Raw genomic sequence first — 19,789 nt, 5'->3', positions numbered from 1 at the left:
ACAGTGTACAGTGGCTTGAGTTCACTATTTGAGGCCCCTGGAGACATTAAACAGTCCATTAAACACAGCTCAATTTCACTTTAAGGCGATTAATGTGTTCCTGAGCAAACTGTGACCTCTTCTGTTCATGTTTTTACAACAGTGGGGTCTGCAGAGATGTTAGCTGCCCTCTTCCTGACCCTGGACCAGTACAGGTTCTGGATGGAGGGACGCTCAGTTCTGATGATCCTCTCTGTAGACCCGATAGTTTGATGCGGTCATGTTTGGTGGATGAGCCAAACCACTCAGTGATGGGTGAACCCAGGACAGACTGTTTAATGGTAGTTAATCCTGCTAAAGATTGTGGGTTTTTTGGCGAGTTTTAAGTGAAGTTTTGACACAGCTTTGTATGCTGATATTGACCCAACATTAAAACAAATTACCAATGATTATTCCAATGATGAAACTGGTCATATAAACAGTTTTATAAGAAATGACAACAGTCATTATGTTTAAAAAAAAGAACTCATTTATTTTATTTTACTTTGTGACACAATGTAAGGCTCAGACCTGTTGCACACTCGAATCAAAATATACACGTTTTATTGGATATAAAAACCACCAATCACCTCTCAGACCGCCGTGTATAAAACATGTATGTACAGTCGGACACCCCCGTCCCTGCCTCTGTCCTGGTTTGGACTCCCACACCTGCCTCACCAGAGGTTCGTGATGCATTCAGGTGCACCCAGGGAGAAACTGTACAAGCAGCCAGATCGTTGTGTTTAAGGTTCAAAGTTTCTTCACAGCTTGTCTGAATCATTGACTTTATGTCCAGCATTTGGAGTGTTTTCATTGGTCCACGTTATAAAATGGTGAGAAAGCCTCATAACTCTGGACACAGAGAGAGCAACGTACTCAGAAACCAGCTCAGGATGTCAGACGTCGCAAAAACCAAAACCTAAAACCAGCATCAGGTTTTTTTCCTTCAACAAATGATCCAACTTATAAATCAAGCTGTGGTGCTTCAGCTTACCAGATGCACAGCAGTTGGAGCTCCCCAAACATAATGGAGGGCCTACGCGGCGACAGTCAAATCATTGTTTTAAATTAATTTAAACTACTCTGTGGTATCTAAAGACAAATATATAAGAAAGAATCAGTAACTCTTAGTATTATTACATTTTCTGACTTATGCTGCAATAGTTTGCATTACCAAACCTTTAGGCCAATAAAATGCTTGCTTTAAATTCCAAATTTGATTAGATCAGATTAGACCAGATCAGACTCTGTGTCAAAGACTCTGTGGCAGATTTAGGAAAAACTCAAATATTAAAGTGTTTGTGTACAAAAAATAACTGTTTCTGAAGCTTAATTGAATTTCAGTCATATGTTCAGGTGGGTGGAGCCTGATCAGAGCTGACCAATCAGAGTGCTCAAGGAAATCCACAAAAAAGCATTTCTCAGACAAATCTGTAAACATGCAGGGGCAAATTATTATTATTTTTCTTTAAAGGTTTCATGAGGATTTTGTTGAACAAAATAATCAGAGATTTTTCAGTCCAACTTGTAACATTCATTTAGGCCAAGAAGACACCTAGACGTGGACAAAGACCAGGTACATTAAAGTAAAAAGTGTATGTAGTTATTGGAGGACAGCACTGAGACATGGTTCAGTTTGTTGCAGTTTTCTCCATTTTAGGCCCGTTTTTGTGTTTTGAAGGAGTTCATCAGCCTGATTCATTGTCGGGTTCTTCCTGGATCTCAGTGGAGCACTCGATGAGCTCCACTGGAAATAAAAGGTCAGAGAAGAAGAGCCTTGAACCCAGGTGATGGTGGACTAATGGATGTGGATTTCTGCTTCTGTTAGGCTCCGATTCTATGTTGCTTTTCTTTTTTGGTTCTGGTCCAGTTTTACTCACACTCAGTCTTTTATCCCTTCGGCATTTTTTTGGTACATTCGCGGTTCCATTTGTTCAGGAATCGGTCACAGAATGTTTCAACCCGCCGTTTCTTTTCAAACCCATCTTCAGGTCGAGTCGTACCCACTTCAACAGCTGATGATGTAAAGTAATTATTTTTTGCCAACTATAAGGTCTGTAGGTAACAGGGTTATGTGACTAATTCATAGTATCTACCAGCAGAATGTTAGTTTAGTTCCATCAGGGTTCATAATCGCTCTTATTTCACAACAGTCAACTGGCACAAACTGGCGTCAGAAATACATTTGATGGAAACTGTGAAATATAAAATCTGCATTATATAATAAACAAATTATCTGAACCTTTTATGATCGCCTAATTCATGAAAATATTGAATTTTTAAGAGAAAAGCTGAAAAACAACAGTTACACGTTGCCTTTTGTCTATTCGGACGTCCGTTTCATATCCGCGAATAAACCACTTTGTCCCTGTGTCAGTAAAGCATTAATATTGTATATTTTTAGTTGAGGTCAAATATTTTCAAAACATTTTCAGATAAAAATCATAAAAAATAGCCAAATCATGTGTAATTTATGGTTTATTTGTAGATTATCTGAAAACGTTGCACTCCCATTTGTTTTAGTTCTGATCCCAGAGTGGGACCCAGTTGATTCCAATAGAATATGACCGATTATGACCCCTAATTGAACCTAAATGAGCCTAAGCAACCTCCTGCTGGTAGACGTTATTTATTGGAGTCACGTGGCCACATTGCTTACAGTAGACTATGAACAGCATAAAGACAATTATTTTAAATCTTTGATTGTCAAAGCAGGTTCTAACTGCCCCCATGTTGGAAACCAACTGACCTGGGTCAATACAAAACATCCAGAGGTAGATGGCGGTGCAGTTGTCCAGGCCGAATGGACCAGGACCCAACCAAACTGGGACATTGGGTCTTTATTTTTCTTTTCAAGGTGTCGATGGGAGTTCCCCGAACTCTTCCTAGGTGCACCAAACACATCACGACCATAAAACTCAGCAGCTAAATTCTTCCGTCAAACAGCAAAATGTCACATGATGTTGAAAATGAGGTGGACCTCCGAGTGGCTGGAATGTCGACAATTTCTAATATTAAGACACAAATAAACCAAACCAGCATCTTCTGGCTCAAACGTTCACTAAACCATCAAGGGGACCAACTTCCTGATGTAGGACTTCAGCGCTGGGTTAAAAGGCACTCCATGTAACGAAGCTAAAGTCACACCACTGGACTGAATCCAGTAGAGCCATGAACATTTTCACAGACAGAAAAACACCAAGTAAGCCTGAATCAGCAAACTGCCGTGTTTTAGTCCTTAAAATCAGAAACCTGAGGCAGGGGGGGGGGGAACTGTTTGCATCTAAAAGGCTGTTTTTGGTTTTAGCTGTAGTGGATCACAAACGTATAAATAAAAACCGTTCCGAGAGACACGCGACCGAGAAAAACAATCATCCTTGGATCGAAGAAGGCAGCGAGCACAGGCGAGGAAAAGAAAAAGCTCGGGAATGATTAAAATATTGCTACAATATATGATTACATTATGATTGCATATTTGGAAATAAAAGAGCCAGAAAGTGATAAGAAAAAAAATTAAATCGAGACCATCAACCTAACGAAGCTGCTAAAACACACTCAGTTCACATGTTTGATGCTACAGTAACCAACATTACAAAACACTAACATAAAGCACTGACAACACCAATAAAATACACAAAAATATGAATATATCTGTAATACATCTCAACAGTAAACCTTTATCAACTGTAAACCTGCTTGTCAATTAACAGAGGCTTTGTTTGTTTGGGTTTAGGTCAGAATAAGGCACAGGGATCATTTTAAGGTCAAAGCAGGCCTCTCTGAAGGATGCCTGTATGAAATCTGACAGAAGGCCGAGCTACGACTTCCCAAACACCGTCAGGGCTCGTTGTTTACCAGCGTAAATCTTTTTATCAGGTCAGAACAAGAATCAGACATTAAAGTGATCATTCTGAGTTAAGGTCAGTTTATAACATTTTAGTCAGAGCCCATGGTCATTTGGAAAGGCTGACTTTAGTCCCTTGAACATGGGGCTAATGTCAAAAGGCAAAGGAGGCTAAAAACATGCTAACTTCACAACAAGAAGGACATTAAATTCTGATAAACAAATCTGACTTTGTATCAAACAGTTAAAACTCAGAATACTGACTTTTCTCTGATTTTAGAGAATAATTACAGACCTTCAGAGCACAATCTCTGAAGTTTAGTATTTATGGGATATTCCTACCTTTCTGTGAAGGTAAAGACTCTAAAAAGGTTAAAAAAGAAGAATAATTTAACATCACAGCAGACTTCACGAGTTTCTGCACATGTGCATTGGAATGATTGGAGTGTAGTGGACACCATCGAAGAGGATCCGGCTCGCAGAGTCAGAGGCTCAGATGGAGGACTTGGAAAAGGAGACCCGCAGGTGGTGGTTCTCTCCCAAGTCGTGGTTGTGGAACGTGATCAGACAGTCGATGGCTTCTTCGACCGAACCCATCTGGATCAAAGCCATCTTATGGTCCTTCCTGAATAAGAAACAAAGGTTGACCAACAAAGATGATTCAAAAGCAGAAACTGAAAGTGTCGCCTAAGATTAAGGCAGCATCAATGATCGGGTCTTCGAGGTGATGACAAAAACATGAGTAGAACGAGAAAATAACTAGATGCAGGATGGAAAATTCAAATATGGTGGACATATGGGTAAAAAGGGAAAGCTACACCAGAAGAAGGAGGTGTCTCCACACACAGGCAGAAGCCCAATTAGGGACGTTGACGAGAAAACAGGACTGGGCCTTGATAACCACAAAATGAGACTAAATGGAAGCCCAAAGAAAAATAATTGACATTAAAGAAATGCTTCAAGGTCAGAGAATGATCATGACATTAAAAAACTGATGAGAAGGGCAGGTACTCTGGGAACATTCATACATGGCTTCAAAAGAAGCAAAGAAGAAGTGGCTGAAGATCAGGACAAGAGCCAACTTACATTACAGAGGGCATCTGAGACAGCTGTCTCAGAACAAAGACAGAACCCAACCCAGAGAGATGCAGGAGGTTCCTACAGAACCCAACCCAGAGAGATGCAGGAGGTTCCTACAGAACCCAACCCAGAGAGATGCAGGAGGTCCCTACAGAACCAAACCCAGAGTGATGCAGGAGGTTCCTACAGAACCCAACCCAGAGTGATGCAGGAGGTCCCTACAGAACCAAACCCAGAGTGATGCAGGAGGTTCCTACAGAACCCAACCCAGAGAGATGCAGGAGGTTCCTACAGAACCCAACCCAGAGAGATGCAGGAGGTCCCTACAGAACCAAACCCAGAGTGATGCAGGAGGTCCCTACAGAACCCAACCCAGAGAGATGCAGGAGGTTCCTACAGAACCCAACCCAGAGAGATGCAGGAGGTCCCTACAGAACCCAACCCAGAGAGATGCAGGAGGTTCCTACAGAACCCAACCCAGAGAGATGCAGGAGGTTCCTACAGAACCCAACCCAGAGAGATGCAGGAGGTTCCTACAGAACCCAACCCAGAGAGATGCAGGAGGTTCCTACAGAACCCAACCCAGAGAGAAGCAGGAGGTCCCTACAGAACCCAACCCAGAGAGATGCAGGAGGTTCCTACAGAACCCAACCCAGAGAGATGCAGGAGGTCCCTACAGAACCAAACCCAGAGTGATGCAGGAGGTTCCTACAGAACCCAACCCAGAGAGATGCAGGAGGTCCCTACAGAACCCAACCCAGAGAGATGCAGGAGGTTCCTACAGAACCCAACCCAGAGAGATGCAGGAGGTTCCTACAGAACCCAACCCAGAGAGATGCAGGAGGTTCCTACAGAACCCGACCCAGAGAGATGCAGGAGGTTCCTACAGAACCCAACCCAGAGAGATGCAGGAGGTTCCTACAGAACCCGACCCAGAGAGATGCAGGAGGTTCCTACAGAACCCAACCCAGAGAGATGAAGGAGGTCCCTACAGAACCCAACCCAGAGAGATGCAGGAGGTTCCTACAGAACCCAACCCAGAGAGATGCAGGAGGTCCCTACAGAACCCAACCCAGAGAGATGCAGGAGGTTCCTACAGAACCCAACCCAGAGAGATGCAGGAGGTTCCTACGGAACCCAACCCAGAGAGATGCAGGAGGTCCCTACAGAACCCAACCCAGAGAGATGCAGGAGGTTCCTACAGAACCCAACCCAGAGAGATGCAGGAGGTTCCTACAGAACCCGACCCAGAGAGATGCAGGAGGTCCCTACAGAACCCGACCCAGAGAGATGCAGGAGGTCCCTACAGAACCCGACCCAGAGAGATGCAGGAGGTTCCTACAGAACCCAACCCAGAGAGATGCAGGAGGTTCCTACAGAACCCAACCCAGAGAGATGCAGGAGGTTCCTACAGAACCCAACCCAGAGAGATGCAGGAGGTCCCTACAGAACCCAACCCAGAGAGATGCAGGAGGTTCCTACAGAACCCAACCCAGAGAGATGCAGGAGGTTCCTACAGAACCCAACCCAGAGAGATGCAGGAGGTCCCTACAGAACCCAACCCAGAGAGATGCAGGAGGTTCCTACAGAACCCAACCCAGAGAGATGCAGGAGGTCCCTACAGAACCGAACCCAGAGTGATGCAGGAGGTTCCTACAGAACCCAACCCAGAGAGATGCAGGAGGTCCCTACAGAACCCAACCCAGAGAGATGCAGGAGGTCCCTACAGAACCCAACCCAGAGAGATGCAGGAGGTCCCTACAGAACCCAACCCAGAGAGATGCAGGAGGTCCCTACAGAACCCGACCCAGAGAGATGCAGGAGGTTCCTACAGAACCCAACCCAGAGAGATGCAGGAGGTCCCTACAGAACCCAACCCAGAGAGATGCAGGAGGTCCCTACAGAACCCAACCCAGAGAGATGCAGGAGGTTCCTACAGAACCCAACCCAGAGAGATGCAGGAGGTTCCTACAGAACCCAACCCAGAGAGATGCAGGAGGTTCCTACAGAACCCAACCCAGAGAGATGCAGGAGGTCCCTACAGAACCCAACCCAGAGTGATGCAGGAGGTTCCTACAGAACCCAACCCAGAGAGATGCAGGAGGTTCCTACAGAACCCAACCCAGAGAGATGCAGGAGGTCCCTACAGAACCCGACCCAGAGAGATGCAGGAGGTCCCTACAGAACCCAACCCAGAGAGATGCAGGAGGTCCCTACAGAACCCGACCCAGAGAGATGCAGGAGGTTCCTACAGAACCCAACCCAGAGAGATGCAGGAGGTCCCTACAGAACCCAACCCAGAGAGATGCAGGAGGTCCCTACAGAACCCAACCCAGAGAGATGCAGGAGGTCCCTACAGAACCAAACCCAGAGTGATGCAGGAGGTCCCTACAGAACCCAACCCAGAGAGATGCAGGAGGTCCCTACAGAACCCAACCCAGAGAGATGCAGGAGGTCCCTACAGAACCAAACCCAGAGTGATGCAGGAGGTCCCTACAGAACCCAACCCAGAGAGATGCAGGAGGTCCCTACAGAACCCAACCCAGAGAGATGCAGGAGGTCCCTACAGAATCCAACCCAGAGAGATGCAGGAGGTCCCTACAGAACCAACCCAGAGTGATGCAGGAGGTCCCTACAGAACCCAACCCAGAGAGATGCAGGAGGTCCCTACAGAACCCAACCCAGAGAGATGCAGGAGGTCCCTACAGAACCCAACCCAGAGAGATGCAGGAGGTCCCTACAGAACCCAACCCAGAGAGATGCAGGAGGTCCCTACAGAACCCGACCCAGAGAGATGCAGGAGGTTCCTACAGAACCCAACTCAGAGAGATGCAGGAGGTTCCTACAGAACCCAACTCAGAGAGATGCAGGAGGTTCCTACAGAACCCAACCCAGAGAGATGCAGGAGGTCCCTACAGAACCCAACCCAGAGAGATGCAGGAGGTCCCTACAGAACCAAACCCAGAGTGATGCAGGAGGTTCCTACAGAACCCAACCCAGAGAGATGCAGGAGGTCCCTACAGAACCAAACCCAGAGAGATGCAGGAGGTTCCTACAGAACCCAACCCAGAGTGATGCAGAAGGTTCCTACAGAACCAAACCCAGAGTGATGCAGGAGGTTCCTACAGAACCCAACCCAGAGTGATGCAGGAGGTTCCTACAGAACCAAACCCAGAGTGATGCAGGAGGTTCCTACAGAACCCAACCCAGAGAGATGCAGGAGGTCCCTACAGAACCAAACCCAGAGTGATGCAGGAGGTTCCTACAGAACCCAACCCAGAGTGATGCAGGAGGTTCCTACAGAACCAAACCCAGAGTGATGCAGGAGGTTCCTACAGAACCCAACCCAGAGTGATGCAGGAGGTTCCTACAGAACCAAACCCAGAGTGATGCAGGAGGTTCCTACAGAACCCAACCCAGAGAGATGCAGGAGGTCCCTACAGAACCCAACCCAGAGTGATGCAGGAGGTTCCTACAGAACCCAACCCAGAGTGATGCAGGAGGTTCCTACAGAACCCAACCCAGAGAGATGCAGGAGGTCCCTACAGAACCAAACCCAGAGAGATGCAGGAGGTTCCTACAGAACCCAACCCAGAGAGATGCAGGAGGTTCCTACAGAACCCAACCCAGAGTGATGCAGGAGGTTCCTACAGAACCCGACCCAGAGAGATGCAGGAGGTTCTTACAGAACCCAACCCAGAGTGATGCAGGAGGTCCCTACAGAACCCAACCCAGAGTGATGCAGGAGGTTCCTACAGAACCCGACCCAGAGAGATGCAGGAGGTTCCTACAGAACCCAACCCAGAGTGATGCAGGAGGTTCCTACAGAACCCAACCCAGAGTGATGCAGGAGGTTCCTACAGAACCCGACCCAGAGAGATGCAGGAGGTTCCTACAGAACCCGACTCAGAGTGATGCAGGAGGTTCCTACAGAACCCGACCCAGAGAGATGCAGGAGGTCCCTACAGAACCCAACCCAGAGTGATTCAGGAGGTTCCTACAGAACCCGACCCAGAAAGATGCAGGAGGTTCCTACAGAACCCAACTCAGAGAGATGCAGGAGGTTCCTACAGAACCCAACTCAGAGAGATGCAGGAGGTCCCTACAGAACCCAACCCAGAGTGATGCAGGAGGTTCCTACATCAGGTCAATAACGGAGATTCCATGTGCAGTAGAAACATCAGGGAAAGGTTGGGCAGAAAGAAGGCAACAAGAGGTCCAACAACAGACCAGAGTCTAAAAAGACAGGACCAGTACTTGACAAACCCAAGTAAACACAGGGGAAGGACTTCAGGGACAAGATGGCATTTTCAAGGAAAATAAGAACCTCAACATGGTTACAGGAAGCTGTGACTCTAAGATGTCTTAAAGCAGTGCTACCAATACGGCCTTCAGAAAACCTAAACAGCAAATAAGATTCAATAAGAGGTTTAAAGAAAATGCCACAAAGGACCGAGGGGTGGTTAGGGACCAGAACAAGAACCTTCCTACATATCTTCCATTTCAAAATCCACTTTTCTGGATTCAAGTTTCTGGATTTTTCTAACATCACGGACATTTGAGCTGCAAACGTTTACCTCAACATTGTACATGTTTTCAGATTTTATTATATTTCACAAATCAAAGAACAACAAAAAACTCAAGCTGGCATTCAGAGCATGTGGTAAACGGTTATTCCACTGTTATTTTTAACACTAAGACCAACATAAATTAGCTCTTGTTTGCTGGGACCAGTTTAAGGTGTGAAAAAAGTAGTGAAATGGCCCTTTTTGGGTTATAAGTCCAATAAAAACCTAAATATTAATGGTTAAATGTTGAACTCAGCTGGTTATGTGACAAATCTAGCACTGATAGTTTTCCAGACAGTCCAGGAACACTTCAAGACAAAGTTTCAGAGCAAAGACACAACATACCAGGACATACCAAGGGGACATGGGATTTAGGGTCAATAGGGTCTGAAACTTCTTAAATCTAATGAGACCCACAGTAGGACCTTCAGGAAAGAGATGGTGGATTAAAAACAAAAGACAGCGTGCTGTGACAAAGAGAGGTACAAGGTCATGGCCAGGATCCCAAACCAAAGAAAGTCAAACAATGTGGCATGCAGGGCATAAGTTTCAGGTAAAGGATGGACAATCCAAGACAAGACGAGGTCTTTAACAAGAGGACGTTGGTCTTTAGAGGTAAGTCTGTGGTAATCAAGGCTAAGGTAGAGGATTTAAAGTCCACACACATTGCTTTAAGGTCATAACTTACACAGTAGTGAGATTTAATAAGAAGTAGAAAGCAGGAATCTTTAAGGCTTCAAGGTTAGAAACTGTGAATAAGTGACTTACTGGAAGAACTTGAAGGCTTTGACAATGGCTCCAGAGCTGGAAAACAGCATCTTCAGATCATCTTCAACCACAGAAGGGCTAAAAAAACAAGCAGACCAGTTTTATAAAAGTGCCAAAGTTGTTTTCTTAACTTCATCTTCCAGCTGTTCGGGCTGGACAGGTCTGGATTTAAGTTCAAGGGACATACGGGATGTTGGAGAGGTGCAGGGTGGCAGAAGGTGGGAAGATGTTGGAATAGTTTTTGGAACCAGGCTTCTTGAAGCGGTGTAAGGGGGAGCTGCTGTAGTCTTTGGTCAGGCCCTGGTCCTCGTGGTCTTCACGAGGAAGCTGGACACTGGTGTGTTTGGACAGCGTGATCCGAAGAGGCTTTCCGTGCAGCCTCTGGCCGTTCAGGTGGCTCATGGCTGCGAAGTAAAGGTTCTGATCAACTCTTTTAAACCGATTCATTTCTTGCATATTCTGTTCATTTTCATTACTTTCCTTCGTATTTAATGATTGCATCTAGTTGTCAAAGACATCTTTAGGCAGAAGATCCCTACAAAATGGTTTGAATATATACACAACCTTCTGTAGATCATTCAATAGCCCATTTAGACATGTGGATTTATTAAGAAGATCTGGTTAGCAGCAGCTTACATATAAAGTTACCCACTTGGATCACACTGGGCATGTGCAGACAGTTACCTAGCTGAGCCTGAGTACTGTCGCTCATCTGGACCAGAGCGTTTTCCTTCTTGTTGAACAGGATCTTCACTCTCATTACGTCTCCATAAACACCTTGACACAGTTAGAAATAAAAATTAACTACTTAAATATTTGTCTTAGTTCATGTCACACTGTATAATAATCTAGACATGGAGCTACACCCATAAACGCTACAAGATGTTGTGTATGAAGCAGATCTGCCTGCAGCCTACCAAGCCACTGACCCTTCATATTACTGGTAAATACAACATATGGGAAGACTATACAGGGAGATGGGATTGCTTTGATGGGAAAATAAATGTAACCAGGAAGGGGGTCAGGTATAGCAGTAACATGCTGACATAATGAATGGGAACACTGACAAATTGGTAAATATAACTTTGAAAGCAGGGACTTCTTAATGATTATTCACAGGAAATGCAAGTGAAGAAATTCAGAATAAGGGTCAGAGAAAATAAAAAAATAATGGCAGATTACATCATGTAGACACTGAATTATGGGGTTTGATGAAACAAAACCAAGCGCAGCTGGTTCAGCACTGAGGACATGCAAACTGAAAGAAACCCAGCATGCAAACCTAAACTGAGGCTCAGTGAATTGAAATAAAAACACACAATACATGCAGCTCCTCAGAGTTTGCAGAATCTCCAAACTGAAAGGTACAATGCATCTCGTTGTTAGGAATTAAGAGGACTGGTTGTATCATCAGTCCCTCCTTCCCTTCCTTCCAAGGGGTCCCAGTTGCTTGCTGAAACCCCTTGGGAAGGATGTCCATATTTTTTTTTTTTGCTTTATAAAATTAAAAACTAAACAGTTTGGCTATGGGGAAGCCATGTTTAAAATCCTGTTTAAAAGACTGTAAATTCTGTGTAGGTTCCAGGCTTTGTATTTAAAACTTAAATCAATTACTCAGGAGTCAGATGGCATTCAGTCTTCAAACGGTACAATAAAAATGCCATTTTTAAATACATAATTAGTCCCTTTTACAGTGATTTTATAAATAACAGTATTATTATTTAGTTATTATTAGTACTTATGGGATATTCCTACCTTTCCTAAGAAGGGCAGACTGACAAAGCCCCAACATTTTACAGATGACATTTACCCAATGGCACGAAATTAGGCATTAAAAAGTTAAATATATAGTCAAAAAAAAGCTTAGATAACATTACTCCTAACATTAGCAAGACTTTAAATTTAGAGTCTTGTTAATGTTAGGATTTTAGCTAGCGTTATGCAATGGTTAGCATAGCAAATAGTGTTAGCTACTGTTAGCTTATATGCTAGTACTAGAATCTTAGCTAGCTCGTACTCATAGTCTTCCGCTTATCCGTGACCGGGTCGCGGGGTCAGCAGACTCAGCAGAGACACCGGCCCTGTCCCAATACCCTCACTACACCCTACGCCCCTCTATGAAGTGTTTACTTTGTACAAGTGCATGTAGGGGTCGAAGTGCGCAGGTTACAAGCGTGCAAAATTGGAGAATTGGGACAGTAGGCGTTACGTCATCGACTTGCACCTCTGCACCGTAACTGCAACATCAAAAAGGGCGGGAACCAGCGCTGTTTTCACAGTCTTGCTGCTAAAAAAAACTATTTAAAACTGCAACAAGCAATTGTTTTGAGGAGAAGAAAGTGCAGGAAGCGACGGAGGCTTATACACCAGACTCTCGCCGCACCAGTGTTTGTTTGAAAGGTAACTTCAGTGTTATACTGACTGCCCAGACTCACTTTGAACCCACTGGTTTCTTACAATGTTGAGCCTGGAAAACCAGTAAAAAATATATTTGTCGGCTTGCTGTCTAAAATTTACACAGTTCTTATTATTCTGATTTGATGGCTGGTTACGTTGACGGTTGTGATTGGTTTTTGCTCAGAACGTCATCTGCAGCAGTGAATTGTGGGTAATATACTTCGGCGAAGTCCGCTTCAATGCAGGCTTCGCCGAAGGGCTAATGTGGGGCACAAAGGGGGCGGGGCTAAGGACGACTCTGGAGAATTGGGAAACACTACGCACTCGAACCCATCAATGGGAACACGCAATTCAGGGACACAAGGGTGGAAGTGCGGGTATTGGGACAGGGCGGCCCTGTCCTCAGACACCTCCTCCAGCTTACGGCCGCAGCTACGGGCAGCAGCATCGACAATACATGCGGAGAACATGGTCCACTTGGACTTAATGTCACCAACTTCCCCCAGAATCTGGTCGAAGCTCTCCCGGAGCTTCTCCCTGGCCGAGGGCTCCGCCAGACGTTCCCAGCAGACCCTCATTATCCGCTTGGGCCTGCCAAGTCTGTCCGGCTTTCTCCTCTTCCAGCGGATCCAACTCACCACCAGGTGGTGATCAGTGGACAGCTCAGCCCCTCTCTTCACCCGAGTGTCCAAAACATGCGACCAAAGGTCTGATGATACGACAACAAAGTCGATCATCAACCTCCTGCCTAGGGTGTCCTGGTGCCAAGTGCACTGATGGACACCCTTATGTTTGAACATGGTGTTCATTATGGACAATCCATGACTAGCACAGAAGTCCAATAACAAAACCCCACTCGGATTCAGATCGGGGAGGCCATTCCTCCCGATCACGCCTCTCCAGGTGTCACTGTCGTTTCCCACGTGGGCGTTGAAGTCCCCCAGCAAAATAATGGAGTCCTGGGGAGGGGCACTATCCAGCTACCCCCGACAGGGACGCCAAGAAGGCCGCGTACTCTGCACTACCACTCGGCTCGTAGGCCGAAACGACAGTCAGAGACCTCTCCCCAACCCGAAGGCGCAGGGATGCAACCCTCTCATCCACTGGGGTAAACCCCAACACGAGACGGCTGAGCTGGGGGGCAACAAGCAAACCCACCCCAGCCCGCCGCCTCTCCCCTTGGGCCACTCCAGAGTAGAAAAGAGTCAAGCCCCTTTCGAGGAGATGGGTTCCAGAGCCCACGCTGTGCGTGGAGGGGAGCCCGACTATTTCTAGTCGATATCTCTCGACCTCCGGCACAAGCTCAGGTTCCTTCCCCCCCAGCGAGGTGACATTCCACGTCCCTAGAGCCAACCTAAGCATCCGGGGATCGGGCCGCTGAGGTCTCCACCTTCGTCCGCCACGAGGAGCAACCCGGCCACCAAGCCCTCTCCGGCGAGTCCCGACCCCAGGCCTGGCTCCAGGGGGGGTCCCAGGCTTCGCCGTACCGGGCGACGTCACGTATCTCGATGTACTAGTTCTCATGAAGGATTCTAGATTTTAGCTAGCATATTATCAAATTTACAAAATACAAATTTAACATTTTAGTTAATGTCAGCATTTTCAATTATGATAGCATTTAAGGTGCCGTTGCTATAGCAGAAAGTGCTGTTGGCTAATATACTGGTCCTTCTCAAAATATTAGCATATTGTGATAAAGTTCATTATTTTCCATAATGTCATGATGAAAATTGAACATTCATATATTTTAGATTCATTGCACACTAACTGAAATATTTCAGGTCTTTTATTGTCTTAATACGGATGATTTTGGCATACAGCTCATGAAAACCCAAATTCCTGTCTCATAAAATTAGCATATCATTAAAAGGGTCTCTAAACGAGCTATGAACCTAATCATCTGAATCAACGAGTTAACTCTAAACACCTGCAAAAGATTCCTGAGGCCTTTAAAACTCCCAGCCTGGTTCATCACTCAAAACCCCAATCATGGGTAAGACTGCCGACCTGACTGCTGTCCAGAAGGCCACTATTGACACCCTCAAGCAAGAGGGTAAGACACAGAAAGACATTTCTGAACAAATAGGCTGTTCCCAAAGTGCTGTATCAAGGCACCTCAGTGGGAAGTCTGTGGGAAGGAAAAAGTGTGGCAGAAAACGCTGCACAACGAGAAGAGGTGACCGGACCCTGAGGAAGATTGTGGAGAAGGGCCGATTCCAGACCTTGGGGGACCTGTGGAAGCAGTGGACTGAGTCTGGAGTAGAAACATCCAGAGCCACCGTGCACAGGCGTGTGCAGGAAATGGGCTACAGGTGCCGCATTCCCCAGACCTGGGCTACAGAGAAGCAGCACTGGACTGTTGCTCAGTGGTCCAAAGTACTTTTTTCAGATGAAAGCAAATTCTGCATGTCATTCGGAAATCAAGGTGCCAGAGTCTGGAGGAAGACTGGTGAGAAGGAAATGCCAAAATGCCAGAAGTCCAGTGTCAAGTACCCACAGTCAGTGATGGTCTGGGGTGCCGTGTCAGCTGCTGGTGTTGGTCCACTGTGTTTTATCAAGGGCAGGGTCAATGCAGCTAGCTATCAGGAGATTTTGGAGCACTTCATGCTTCCATCTGCTGAAAAGCTTTATGGAGATGAAGATTTAATTTTTCAGCACGACCTGGCACCTGCTCACAGTGCCAAAACCACTGGTAAATGGTTTACTGACCATGGTATCACTGTGCTCAATTGGCCTGCCAACTCTCCTGACCTGAACCCCATAGAGAATCTGTGGGATATTGTGAAGAGAACGTTGAGAGACTCAAGACCCAACACTCTGGATGAGCTAAAGGCCGCTATCGAAGCATCCTGGGCCTCCATAAGACCTCAGCAGTGCCACAGGCTGATTGCCTCCATGCCACGCCGCATTGAAGCAGTCATTTCTGCCAAAAGATTCCCGACCAAGTATTGAGTGCATAACTGTACATGATTATTTGAAGGTTGACGTTTTTTGTATTAAAAACACTTTTCTTTTATTGGTCGGATGAAATATGCTAATTTTGTGAGATAGGAATTTTGGGTTTTCATGAGCTGTATGCCAAAATCATCCGTATTAAGACAATAAAAGACCTGAAATATTTCAGTTAGTGTGCAATGAATCTAAAATATATGAATGTTAAATTTTCATAATTACATTATGGAAAATAATGAACTTTATCACAATATGCTAATATTTTGAGAAGGACCTGTATTATCAGTCGCATACTGGCTAACAGAAGTACAGTAGCTAATATGAGAATAAAACCTAGCTATTGTGTAATATATAATGTTTGCTATGGATATCAACATACTAATCCTAGCATGTTACCTCATGTTAGCATTTTTAGGTAAAATAATTTCATTCACATGGTTTAATTGTTACAAATGATGGTTCCAAATGTCTAATGTTGATGTGGACCATAGCAACAAAGGTTAGAGTTTTTTCAGGAATTTTTCTGGTTCATTAATAAATCGTGCAAGCTAAACAATAAATTTGGACATGTTTGTTGGCTATAATCTGTTTACTCAGGATATTAAAACACATTAAAATAATTAATATTTGAACACAAAAGAGTTTTTCTTTTTTCAACTTAATTATAATTATTGTAATTAAGTTGAACTTATTTATATTTTTTTGGTTTTGCATCATTTGCAATAACAAATTTTATACTTATGGTACCAAGAGCTCAAAGCAATATTATATTAAGATTTTGTCAGCTTTCAATTTTCAGCTTAAGCGTCAAACGTCTGAGGAAAAGCTCCAAGTATTGAAAATCAACTCAAATCAACACAAAAGATCAGACAAAACAAGCAGACACTCATTTCTCATGAATCAAGAAAAAATAAAATAAGAAATCGAAAACAAAAACCAGAACATCCAGGTGGTACTGATAATTCAAAATAAGAAGCTAGTGACAACATACCGAAGAGAATAAAGAGGCAGTGGGGCGTAACTCTCTTTAAAGACAGCAGAGAAGGCAGCGGAGGGACAGGACAGGTAAAGGTGGGAGGGCAGGACAGGTGGAGGGTCCGAGGCGTTTCCATGGCAACAAATTAAAAGGGGAAGAGAAAAAAAAAAGACAGGTGAGGGGTCAATCAGAAGGATAATTTACCTTTGGAGAGGAGGGGTTAGATAATGTCAAAATAAGATCATTCAAACATGACTGAACAGGTGTGTGTTCTGTGTAAGGATGCAGGTGTAGGGGGACGTTGGGTGGGTGGGGTGGTGTCGTTACAGGAAGTCAGACAGCGAAACAATAAATATCAGAGAGCAAACCTCCTATAAACTGGTTGTGTTTGTGCTTGAGGATTGGATCGGCTCATTATGGGTCAGATTTCCCACAGAATGCTGGAAATTAAACTGAGTAGCATTTTTTTTTCATCATTTTGCTCAAATATTTTAGCTCCATCTTTATGCAGTTTTAGGATTAAAGCAAATGCGGTGCTCATCAGTGCAGGCTTCGCACTGAGAAGAGGGCTCACCTCCGGGTTCAGGTTGCTGACCAGCAGGACCGAGTGTCCGGCAGGGATGGCATGGAACCCCAGCCTGGCGCTGGCGGGGAGGGTCAGAGCGGCCAGTGCTCCGGGGAGAGTGGGAACCGTCAGGCCTGGGTAATGGGAGGACACTGAGAGAGGTGGAACGGATAAAAAACAAACTAAAAAACTGCACAAAACAAGCAAAACACTGAAAATGAAGAAATCACAGATTAAATTATTTGTTGATTTCCAGCATAAATTATTAATGTTTTTACAGTGCATGTCATTTTTTAATTGTTATATGGTGCTACAAGTCGGAGTTTACTGATCTACTTGCCTTACATCAAAGTTAGTTTTTATTCAAACTTTTATTAAAAAGATCTTTTACTGATATTTAATTTATCTACAGAGTAACCAAGGAAAATCGATAAATCTTTATAAACTGAATTTTTAGGGTTTAAGTTTAAACTATAGCAAATATTTGACTGATAAAAAGATCTTTGAAGTAAAACAAATGACTCACATTATAACATTTTATGAAACTATGAGGGTGCGTTAATATTAGTCTGATTGTCTGCAGTTTCTCCTCAGGTGAAACTCACTTGTCGGCTGGATTGCGAAAGCCGGCGGAAAAGCATGAGTTGCTCCGGCGTACGGTGCCGCCGAGATGATCCCTGGAGCTGCAGAGAAGAAACAACAATTAAGTTTTAACTAATAAATACTATTGTTTTAACCACAGCCTGGTTTTCTGGCATCATGGGCATAAAGGCAGATGGATCCATCTTCTGAAAGTGCTTCACCTTCTTGTCTCGTATTCTTTGCAATGTTTTTTTTCCCTGTAGATGATTTAAATAAACTGGTCCTTCAGGTCAACCTGTAGCTGCCTTAACTCTTGTGGTTGTGTGAGTGTTATGGAGTGACAGAGTCCTTACTGAAGGCTGCAGCCATGGCCGAATGCTCCAAGGAGGGCTGGCTGTCTCCGGAGGGCAGGTCAGGCCTGGTGAAGTCTCGGCTCTTCTCATTGTTGTATTTGATGTTGAGGCTGTTGAGTTTGGAGAAGCTGATCCTCAGGGTGCAGCAACCATTGTAGATGTTCTGTCCATCCAAAGACTGGAACACAACAGCACCAACGTTCACTATCAGGAGACCGTCCAATGAGAGCAACAGAAGCTCTGAGACATACTGGTTACCAACTGCTGCTCACCAGTTTGGCAGCCTGGACCGATGTTCCGTCTGAATACTGCAGCAGGGCCTGGAACTGATTGTTCTTAGTGAAAATGATGATCCTCAGCACGGTGCCAAACTTTGAGAAGATCTGAAGAACAGACAGCAACAGAGACATGATTTCAGATTTGTGTAAAAGTCTCAATTCAGCTCTCATTTCAAAAGGTTTCACATCCAAAGCGGCTTGAAGGCCTTTTTAAAAGATCCTGTTTTTTTCCCAGGTATGTTTGCCCACACCTAGGTAAAGAATCAGTGTTTTTCCATTTCTTTACTTGAAAACGTTCCAACTTGGCTCCGACAAAAACATCGGTACCGGTACCAAGTAAAACTGGGCCAATATTAACAACCAATGTTATTTTTCCATCTTGTTGCCGTTTGTGTTTCTGGAGAAGGGGTTGGCCGTATGATATCTGTTTGGTCAGGTGACAGTAACAGTGATGCAGCACAGCATTCTGGGATGGGAACTCTGAGATGGCTTCCAAATTATACTGCAGTAAGATAGGAGTCAGCTTGAATTACTCTGATGCTAATCAGATATTTTATTTTTGCAGAGTTGCTGTGTTTTTTGAAATCTTATTGTTTTAAAATTAGCTGATAAACTAAACTCTAGAGTTTTAAACAATGTTTAGATTGGCTGCTGTTCCCAAGGAGACCGCCTCTAGTTCCTGACAAAGCGGTTCCTTCCTCTGGTCCAGCAGCGAACTGGTGTAAGATTAGCATCAATTTTTCACTGCTAAAAATAAGCTCCAGCAACAGTTTAGCACTGGAACCAGTTTGGTGCAAAGAGCCTACCACTGCAGGCCAGGTTTTCAGCCGATAGTCTTTGAGAATCACTGGAGGTAAGAACCAGAAACCCCTTTTACACATTATTGCAAATCGTACTATAAGCGGAAGCGATGGATCAGGTGCTGCAGAGCACCGCTCCTTTGGCGTTACCTGACAGAGAGCGTCCAATGTGACCGGGTACAGCAGGTTCTCCACCACCACCCTCAGCACAGTGCTTGGAGCGACCATGGGGGTGTCCACATGGGAGGAGCTGAGGGCCCTCAGAGCAGCTTGGGCCCTCTGACAGGGGACAGAGACAGAGTGGGTAAACAGGTGCTGACAGGAGCTAACAGACTGGTGTGTATGGGTGAGGCAGTTACCTCCTGGTTGGGGGAGTTGTCGGTTTTTAACTCCTTGTGGTTGGAGAACTGAACGTAGACCGGTTGGTGTCTGATGACAGGCATCACTGTGGAGTAATACCCCACCATGTTCTGAGCTGCTTCCTCTGAGTTCATTTCCAAGAAGGCCTGAAAGAGGACAGTGTGGCAGGACAGGGGACAGGATGGGACAAACCGATCAGAAGAGGTCAACACCATAACATGTGGCACAAACAAAACATCCGTACT

At 45.0% G+C, this 19,789-nt stretch overlaps 1 protein-coding gene across 8 annotated transcripts in view; it reads right to left on the bottom strand.

Annotated features, from left to right (window-relative positions):
- Positions 1-485: 485 nt before the first annotated feature.
- LOC124873640 (polypyrimidine tract-binding protein 1-like) overlaps positions 486-19,789 on the bottom strand; it is a 36,355-nt gene continuing 17,051 nt past the window's right edge. For all 8 annotated transcript variants that reach the window (XM_047374424.1, XM_047374422.1, XM_047374428.1 and 5 more), the window contains 11 exons: positions 19,544-19,690; positions 19,335-19,463; positions 18,379-18,489; positions 18,107-18,284; positions 17,777-17,854; positions 17,181-17,323; positions 16,622-16,655; positions 10,966-11,058; positions 10,469-10,685; positions 10,282-10,359; positions 486-4,490 (listed from right to left, as the gene is read on the bottom strand). In XM_047374424.1, coding sequence (XP_047230380.1) covers positions 4,358-4,490; positions 10,282-10,359; positions 10,469-10,685; positions 10,966-11,058; positions 16,622-16,655; positions 17,181-17,323; positions 17,777-17,854; positions 18,107-18,284; positions 18,379-18,489; positions 19,335-19,463; positions 19,544-19,690 — 1,341 coding nt within the window. In that variant the 3' untranslated portion in view covers positions 486-4,357. The remainder of the gene's footprint in view (positions 4,491-10,281; positions 10,360-10,468; positions 10,686-10,965; positions 11,059-16,621; positions 16,656-17,180; positions 17,324-17,776; positions 17,855-18,106; positions 18,285-18,378; positions 18,490-19,334; positions 19,464-19,543; positions 19,691-19,789) is intronic.

The sequence above is a fragment of the Girardinichthys multiradiatus genome, chromosome 9 (assembly GCF_021462225.1).
Source record: "Girardinichthys multiradiatus isolate DD_20200921_A chromosome 9, DD_fGirMul_XY1, whole genome shotgun sequence".
NCBI classification, from domain to species: Eukaryota; Metazoa; Chordata; class Actinopteri; order Cyprinodontiformes; family Goodeidae; genus Girardinichthys; species Girardinichthys multiradiatus.
This window is presented reverse-complemented; position numbering and strand designations above follow the sequence as displayed.